This window comes from Trachurus japonicus, chromosome 13 (genome assembly GCF_045865225.1).
Source record: "Trachurus japonicus isolate A0001 chromosome 13, Traja_1.0".
NCBI classification, from domain to species: domain Eukaryota; kingdom Metazoa; phylum Chordata; class Actinopteri; order Carangiformes; family Carangidae; genus Trachurus; species Trachurus japonicus.
The window spans coordinates 3359292-3369282 of NC_140919.1; the positions used below are offsets into that span (position 1 = coordinate 3359292).

A 9991-nucleotide genomic window follows, 5' to 3' on the forward strand; every position below is an offset into this window, starting at 1 on the left:
GGTAGTAACTTTCTGTCCAGTGAGTCAGTCCGACCGGTGTGAAAACAAGACAACAGGTAAAACATAACGGCTGTTTAACTGTTCGCTAACTGCAATAACGTGGCTAATGTTGTTGTGTTTGCTTTACGTAACTTAGTAACTTATTTCCTCCTTGTTTGTCTGGTTAAAGTCCTGTTGTGTTTGTGTGAAGCGGCGGTGCAGCAGAACCAGGTGTGACCGGGGACCATGGCCTCCTCCCGGGTGGACTACACCATCGGAGGGGTGAAGATCCAGTTCCCCTGTAAAGCCTACCCGTCCCAGCTGGCCATGATGAACTCTGTGAGTTTCATTACAGTTTCTAAAACACTAAACCCTGTTGTCTCTGAACCCACTGATTGAACCACTCAGTCACTTCTTTTGGCAAAACCATCAGCACTTTTCACCTGTTTAGACACAACTTACCAACACATTTACATCGTGATGCACCTGTGTTGCATAATGCTGAGCACAGGTGGCAAAAGTCAAACACAACGCAAGGCAAGGCAAGGCATCTTTATTTATATAGCGCATTTCATACCAAGGCAACTCAATGTGCTTTACATAAAGACAAAACATTAAAAAAAGAAGCATAAGACAGAATAAAAACAACAAAACACTAAAAACAGAGTTAAAAGCAAGAGCAAATAAAAGTAAAATAAAAGAAAATAGATAAAGTTTTAAGTTCTCAGCTATAAGCACGTGAAAAGAGAAATGTTTTTAACCTGGATTTAAAAGTGCTGACAGTTGGGGCTGATTTCAGTTCTGCTGGTAGTTTGTTCCAGTTGTGAGCAGCATCACGGCTAAATGCTGCTTCACCATGTCTGGTCTGAACTCTGAGCTCCACTATCTGACCTGAGTCAGTAGATCTCAGAGCTCTACTGGGTTTATACTCTACTAACATGTCATTCATGTATTCTGGACCTAAACCATTCAGTGATTTGTAGACCAGTAGCAGAACTTTAAAATCTATTCTGTAGCTGACTGGGAGCCAATGTAACCAACTAAAGCACAAGTTTCACCAGTTGAACACAGCAACTCAAAATGGATCACACTTGTGTCCAATGATGTGAGGGAACATATAAACCAGTTCAGGATGAAGTCCTGTGGCGTGATCCAGTACAGAGAAATGATGCTGTGGCTGAGTTACTGTGTGCACTTTTCATTTGTATATTTTTGTACTTTATTTTTATGTATGTGAGTGAAAAAAGGTAATCTGTACAGTCCAAAGTATAAAAAATATAGAATTATAAAAAGGGCACTACTATTAACATTAACATGAGCATTTACAACTTATTATCAGGTACACAGGTGTTCAAACTTTGATAAAAAAGCTCAAATTGCAGACTTCTGATGATAGTCATAAAACAGATTTCTACCTGTATTTAGATTTCTTCCAGGTTTGTGCTCCCGTTACTTTAGCTCAGCATCTTTTAAACTCATGTTTGTCTTGTGTGCAGATCGTTCGAGGGCTGAACTACGGGCAGCACTGTTTGCTGGAGAGTCCTACAGGAAGTGGGAAGAGCTTGGCCTTGCTCTGCTCCGCTCTGGGCTGGCAGCAGGCTCAGCTGGGTGAGCCCGGTCTCCGCTTTTATCAACATTTCCCTGTTTGAAGTTGCATTTTGATATTGCTACGACCAGCCATGTTAAAGACCAGCAGGATTACTTTCTGTCTGCTTTCTATATACAGCAGGGAAAATAAGTATTGAACGTGGCAACATTTTAACATTCAGTAGAGCTATTGACATGAAATTTTCACCAGATGTCGGCAACAACCCAACTAATGCACACATACAAAGACATACAAACATTTATGTCCATAAATTAAGTTATGTGTAACAAAGTGAAATGACACAGAGAATAAGTATTAAACACATGAAGAAAAGGAGGAGGTGCAAAAAGAAAAAGAAGGAAAGAGAAGAAAGCAGCTGGAGTCTGTCAGTATTTAGAAAGTCATCCTGTCCCCTATCAGAGCAAAGTAATATCAGCTAGTGCAGTGGCGTCAATTCAGCCAAAGCTAAGGTATGGCAAGTCACACGACTTAACTACAGTATCAATCAATATGCCTAGCAAATAATCATCACAAAAGTCTGCTATGTAGCTATCTGTGTGGTTAGGAAAATTTGAACTTTTTCAAATGCAGCCTCACTCACATCCCTAACGTAATATGGACACAAACACTTAACTACGTACTGTTGATCAATTAAGTCAAATGCGCCTTCAGCGGTATCATGTCGATAGAAAGGAGGGGGCACGTGCACCCACAGACTTGAGGGATAATTTCTTTTTTCTTACATTACTTATTATTTTACCATCTAGCTAGTATGATCAGTGATCATACTGAGTGAAATCTATTACAAATAATGGCACGTCCGCTTGATTTTCCGCTGGTTTGCTAGCAGTCCCTGGCCATGTGCATTTGTTTACAACGAAGCTGCCGAAAAATCAATACAGGGAGCGGTGAAATACGTTTTTTGAAGTGCATCCACCTTATTGTTCCACATTGTTAGCCAAGATAATGTTTCTGAAATTCAGTTTACCAACTTTTCGGTCCCCAGCACTAGCCTTGGTGCCCAAAATAAGTGATTTGAGGGCATCCCCCAAAAGATTTTGCGCACAACCTTCACTGTGCCCCCTCCAATTTTTGGGTTGCATGGCGCCCCTGTGCGCCTTTACGCATCTGTTTTCAGCACCATGGATAACAAGCGGCAGGGTTAGAGAGCAGTAATAGCCTTTCTGACAAACGCAATTTCACTCATTCTGTTCACTTCATTCACTATGTAATTGCAACAATATCACGTGAACATACCAGGTAAACTTAAAACTGTTGAAGTCCAAATGCAAAGGGAGGGAAAAGAAGAGAGTAAGAGAGAGAGAAATCATACTTCCCTTATACAGATTTATAAGAGGTACATTGGACCCATCACCTGCCTTTTTTCTGATGAAAAATGATTCCAAAGTTCACTGCTTCCTTTTCATTTTACATCAATTAGCTCAGCAAAACAAATCGCGCTAATAACAATAATGAAACCAGCTCTGACCTGCGTCGTCTCGTCAGGGGGGGCTGGGAGATACCACATTTCAAGATATGGAGGGGGGATACAAGTGTTGGGAAAGATAATACCTAGAGAAATCGATTGTGTTTTTCTGATTTTCATTTGTAGTTAACTTATATGTATTAAATAATAGAATAATAAATACAAATTGACACAGAGTAATTCCATAAATCTATTTAAAAAAAAAACAAACAAAAAAAAAAACATTTACATTTCCCCCTGGAGCCAAGGTGTGGCAGCTGCCATACCTTGCCATACCCAATTGACGCCCCTGAGCTAGTGATGGCCAGATGAAGCCTCATGAAGCATTGAAGCTTTTCATCAAATTGGTTCACTCAAGCACAAAGCTTCTTGGGGCTTCATTTGCTCTACTACGCCATCTACTGGCCAAAAACACACAAATGATACATCACAAACATCACAATGATATTAGTGGTCTGTAGATAGACGTATATTTTGAACTTTTTACTGGTTTAAATAGGTGATTTGTGTCCATAAAGAGACATGCTGTCTCCTCTCCTTACTGGTACCTCGAGTCCTGACTGTGACTATACCCGCGGATTTCCGTTATGGGGCAGACAGTGAATGTGCTTGTTGAACTTGTGGAATAATTTTTATTCAGAATATAGATAATACTCTTGAAACACGTGTTGCAATCGATGCAGAAATACCACAAGATGCAGGGGAACCTCCTCCTTCTATTTCGAATAGCGCACCAAATTGACCCTCTGCCAACTCCTCCCACCAACGGCTATTGTCCAATCCTACGTTAGCAACCGTAACTATAGGCCTGGCAAGCTTTCCGCAGTGAGTCATTACGTTTGCTTTTGTGGACACATTTTGAGACTAGGACGAAAAACATTTGTTTGTAGAGAAAGATGTTGTTGCTGCTGCTGCTACTACGAGCGGACTTTTTTTTCGACTTGAGCAAGTGTAAATATGGGGATAACCATATGTTCACCTCCGACATGACAGCTGGGCTTTTAGGGCTTTTACCTGGGCTTTTAGGCGAGGGATCCTCCAGGCAGGGACTGCTTTCACTGACTGATACAGCGGTGGGAGAAAACAAAACGGCAGCCAAAGCTGTATGTGGTTCACAATCGCCTCAAAACGTGCAGTTTGACAACGTTTCATGACCAGTGAGATGACGTAAGTCTTCGTGGGTTGATAGATGGTAAAATTACCGGTCCTTACTGCTGCTCTGTACATTGTCCAGTCGTGTCGTTGAACAGGTGTTTTATCCTCCTGCGCGAGTCACGTCACTTAAAACTATGAATGATCTTTGTGACTTCTTCTCTCTATTATCTCAGAACAGTTTATCCAGAAATGTGCTGATATTTCCTTTGAAATTGATACCAAATACTGCCAGGAGCATGGCTGGGAGTGAAAGCTTGCCCGCCGTAGCAACAGTAACCAAGGGGGCGGGGCTTACGCGAAGGGTCAATTGCGAACCACCTCCTGAACCAGTAGGCGGAGCAACGGGCCGGCGAGGCTTCGGACGTCATCTCCTACGTCATCGATACACGCTTCGATACGCGCTTCACAAAATACTTCCTGGATTACTCGACGCGCGCTTCGAAGTCTCGGCTCGGCGAGACCCATCACTAAGATCAGCTGCTTTAGTCCAGACTGACGCCTATGAAAAGGTTTCTCGTCACACAAGAGGCGTCTCATGATGGGTGAAACTGAGCAAAGAGCTTCTCCAGACCTTCAGAAACTGATGCTGCAGAACATCCTGATGCCTCGGTTACAGACGTGTCTGAATGAACCGTTTTATCCGTTAGTGACGTTAATCGGGAACTGAAAAGAACATTTCACCATAAACTGGACATGACCAGGTGCTCCCAAGATTTCTGACAGAGTCAAAAGAAAACTAAGAGGAGTCGACTGACAGAGAGCTGTAGCTGTAGTAATTAGCAGGTACAGTTGTAAAAAAAACAAAAAACAATGAGTAATGCATTTAACTAGTGATGGCGAGATGAAGCTTCATGAAGCACTGAAGCTTTTCATCAAATTGGTTCACTCAAGGGCAAAGCTCCTTGGGGCTTCAGTTGCTCTACTAGGCCATCTACTGGCCAAAAGAATTAAACAGGAAAAAGTATTACAATGATATTAGTGGTCTGTATATTTTGAACTTTCTACTGGTTTAAATAGGCGATTTGTGTTCATAAAGAGTCATAAGGGGAAGTGGGAATGAGGGTGAGGACAATGAATATGCTTGTGTGAATGTGGGTTGTTGAACTTGTGGAATCATTTTAATTAAATTTTATTCAGAATAGAGATGATGCTCTTGAAACACAAACCACTGTTGCAGTCGATGCATTGCAGGGGAACCTCCATTGCATTTCACTGTGCCTCCTATTTCGAATAGCACACCAAATCGTGAACCACTTCCTGAACCAGTAGGCGGAGCAACGGGCCGGCGAGGCTTCGGACGTCATCACATACACGCTTTGATGCGCGCTTCGCAAAATACTTCCTGGATTATTCGACACGCGCTTCGAAGCCTCGGCACGGCAAGACACATCATTACATTTGACCACCATGGCCTCTATGCTGCTCGCCATGCAAGACTATTGACTGTTCAATACTTATTTTCCCCGCTGTATAATAATAGTTTAGTTTAATATTAGAAGAACATAAAACAGTGGTCAACCTGTACAAGTCTACTTTTTGTCCACACACAGAAAATTGAAAAGAATTGGGCAGGCAAATGAAAGTTGATGATGGCATTTGTATCCACAGACAGCGTCAGATGGCGACTCAAACATGCACCGAGAAGTTTTTTTACTTCAAGCCAAGTCAAGAGTTGATATTCCTTTGTTTATGACACAAACGGGAGCTTCCGACTGCACCTGAACACACCGAGCGTCAACTTGGGTCTCGCACGAGACTTTGAATTAGATCTAGTTTTACAAACATGTCGGCTCGCTTGTAGTAAATAAACTTCTGGGTGCATGTTTGAGTCTCCATCTGACGCTGTCTGTGGCTTTGAGGGATGGAAACAGCCTAAGCAGCAGAACTTCAATCCGCTCCCATTCATCGCTGCCGTGGCGACGCGGGGACAGACACAACTACCGCAAAACAGGAGACATTACACTGAAAATCTCACATTCCTTCTTTTAGACCTAAAATGTTAGGAAAATATAGCCCCCAGTTGAATTTGCCCCTCACTCACTCTCTTGGAGACTTCACTGTAGACGTGTCTTCTGTGCTCCATGTTGACCCGTAGCTCATTTTGTCTGGCACTTTGCTAAACGGAAGCCTACTGAATCCAAAAAAGGAGCTTGGATTTTGCATTTGGTTCAGAAAAGGTTCGGATTGTATTCACACCGAAGGAGTTTGGTGGTTTGTATTCACACCAAGGAAAAAGCCTCAGTGTCTCTGTCTCATCTGTGTTTCTTTATGTGACGACAGCTAAACTGCAAGAAGGAGGGAGCATGGAGGACAAGAGCCAGTCAGATAAATACTCTGAGGACTGTAAGAAGCCGTCCGTCCCTGTCGCCTGTCGGTGTGTGTGTCACAGTAAACACAGCAAGGCCTCGGCTTCAGCCTCGTCTTCAGCAGCTGCAGGTGAACCAGCTGTTATTGACCTCACAGACTCGCCGCGTCAAGAGACGACACAGCAGCCGCCTCCTCCTCCTCCTCCAGCACCGGAACAACGTGAGTAAACACATCCATCACAGAGGTTTGTCCTCAGTCCTTTTGTGTTGCAGTTTAAAACAGCCATACTATGTTAATTTGTTACGGTAGGTTGATGGAGAAGTGTTAGAGACACTCATAGTCTGCCATGTACAGTTTGTGTATAGCTATTAAATGTAACTGTGTAACACTGTTGTCTCCTCCCGCTAAATACTTGTACGTATTTACAGGTTAGTTTATTAGTAAGATAATGTACCAGAGACAGGTTAGCAGGAGCTTTTTTTCGAAAAAGAAAAAAACAAAAAAAAACCATCTGTCCTCACCACCACATGTTCCCAGATCCTCTAAAGGCAACACAAATCGAAAAGAAAGTAATGCAATATCTAAAACATACAACAAAAAAATAAAATGAAGAGAAAATATTGTAATAAAAGGAATAAAACAAGGTAAAAATAATGAATAGAATAATAGTAATTAAAAAAACAACAAAAGAAACAGCAATGGTCAAAATTACCAGTGTATGCAATATATACTCTACTAGACCCAGTTTGTTGTCGAATTTAGTCAGAAAAGGCATCCAAACCTTGGTGAATTTGTCCTCATTACGTCTCAGAGTGAATCTGATCTTCTCCAACGTAATATGAAACATAATGTCCCTGATCCACCTGACATGGGATGGAGGTTTTGAGCTTTTCCACTTAAATAGTATTTGGCAGCGAGCAAGAAAGGTAGTAAAGACCACAACATTGTACATGTTTAATGGCCAGTCATAGTCTCCAGGTCTCACACCAAATACAGCTATCAAAGGATGTGGATCATATTTTGCATTTTTTTAATTATCTGTGGCATTGTGTTTTAATTAAATGAAAACATCAACACTAACCAGCATCGAGCCACACTTACACACTCCATTTCTGTTAACTGTAAACGATCCAAGTGTTTTTCTTTTTTATTTAGTGCCACTGAAAGAGGAGTCTCAGCCCCGGAGACAGTCGATAGCTTCTCGTCTGTCGGAGAAGTTCCAGTCGTCCGTCAACAAGGACGACGACTTCCAGCCAGACAGGAAACGCATCCGCGGGGCCGAGCACAAGGTCAGAGACGCCGAATTTACTGTGTATTGACTTCTGGGTGGTCGGTGATGGTTCCAATACAGACATGTTGAGTTGATGTAGAGTTTATTTGTTTGTTGAAGTGAAGTTTGTGTTTGTGTTAATGCTCAGGCTCAGGGTCGGAAACGTCAGCGTCTGGACAAGGGAGTGATTTTCATCGATGATGATGAAGATGATGTGGAGCTGGAGAATGAGCCTCCAGGTCAACGTGCAGCCACGGAGACGAACGACACAGCAGCTGATTCGTTCTCATCTTCATGCTGTGTGAGTACGTTACACAGGGAGACACCAAGTTACACACTGACACGCCTCGGATGTGATGTAGTTTGACTGAATATCACTTGAATACGGGCAGTTCAGAATATGTAGTTTTTACTTGACGCCCAGCTCTTTTACATAGGAAAAGTGTTTAACCAAATTAAGAAACCTCACTTTAGAAATAATCATTATATCAACATTACAGTGGAATCCGGTTATAGTGATCACGTTTGTCCAGAGTCAATTTGATCACTATAAGCGGTTGATTAATAAAACCGAATTTTTATTATTTCACTTATTTTTTATGCAGAACATCATCTAAATGCCATTTGTATAGTTTTTCAATGAGAAAAATGTAATGAAACGGCTGTCAGCAGCGCGATCATTTCATCAGCTCCAAACTCTCAGTACAGATCCGCGGGCGCTGCCGGTGTGTTTTTAAAATTAGCGAACTACTCTAGGCTACAGTAGCGCCGCAGTTTCTCATTCCCCACCTTATTTGACTGAGAGTGTTTCAGGATGGTTTTCGTGAATGAACAGGCTGTCACTGTCAGTTTCACTTTACCGCGCGCTGCTGTCATGCAGTGGGCGCTCCTCTCTCTCTCTCTCTCTCTCTCTCTCTCTCTCTCTCTCTCTCTCTCTCTCTCTCTCTCGCTCGCTCGCTCTCCCTCCGCCAATAACGGACAACGAGCGCTATGCGGAGTTGAGGAACGAGCCAAAAGCCCCAAATCTATTCCTGACGTCCGCGGTCGATATAAAGTCGATAGGTTTCATTCATCCATGTTTTAACAGACAACACAAACAGCCGCGCTGCACCCACAGTCATGTGTCTCAGCCAGCCAGCTGACGCACAGCACAACAACACACAGCACAACAACACAGCGCAGCTACATGTGCAGGCTGCTGCAGCAGTGCACGTTAAAGGGACACCGCCGAAAATAAATAATTGTTTTGCGCATGTTTTCATCCATAAAATGACCAAAAATGAGCACTATAAGCGGATTTCTAGATCACTATAAACAAATTATTTAAACGGCATTTGTATAGAAATGATTCCGTCCCAAGCCTTTTGATCTATATAAGTGGTTGATTACTATATCCGTGACCACTATAAGCGGTTTCCACTGTATCTTTAATTCAAAATCTTTTTAGCTCTTTCACAGGAGCCACATTTCAGCTCAGGTGTATCTAGATGTATTCATGATGTTATGTGCAAGTCAAATCCAATCCAACTTTATTTGTTAAGCACTTTAAAGCATTCACCACAGTGGACCACAGTGCTGCATAGAATAATAAATAAAAGACATAACAACAGGCAATAAAATTACAAATAAAGTACAAATAAAATAAGTTAAAAGACATACAGCATGGGTAAAAATAATAGCTGTACAATAAAATAAGATAAAATCAAATCAAAAAAAGTCAATGTCTATCTAGGGGTCAAGGAGAAGAGGAGGGTTTTAAGAAGAAATTTAAAAACATGCAGTCATCATTCATGTTAATAATTACACCTGTGCTCTTCCTGTAAGGACTTGTCAAAATGCACCTGCAGATACACAGACTGATAACGATTAACAACTAAATATCTACAACTTTGTCGATCACTATTGTTTTTATAATGACAGCAGTAGACTTACAGTCACCATACACTATAACCACTAGGTGGCAGTGTGCTCCACTGAATTGACCACAGCTGAGGCTCAAGTTTAAAACATGTAGTTAATCTGTGTGTTTACATACGTGAGTTTGTTTTAAGAGAAGATAAAGTGTTTAAATACAAACAGTGTATTACACTATTTCACATTAAGAAAGTAATTTTTCATAGCAATTTAATTTGATGTGGACTGTTGTGATATTGTTTTTTCATGTCTGATTAGCAAGTCATTCAAAAAGAGTTTTTTTTTTTTTCAG

General features: G+C 41.6%; 1 protein-coding gene across 1 annotated transcript; it reads left to right on the forward strand.

Annotated features, from left to right (window-relative positions):
• The first annotated feature begins 216 nt into the window (after window positions 1–216).
• On the forward strand, window positions 217–8152 carry LOC146975269 (Fanconi anemia group J protein homolog). Its single transcript, XM_085794683.1, has 5 exons — window positions 217–318; window positions 1476–1587; window positions 6489–6734; window positions 7671–7804; window positions 7934–8152. Exons 1-5 carry the CDS (start codon window positions 226–228, stop codon window positions 8150–8152), a joined length of 804 nt encoding a protein of 267 aa, XP_085650809.1. The 5' UTR covers window positions 217–225.
• The last annotated feature ends 1839 nt before the right edge of the window (window positions 8153–9991 follow it).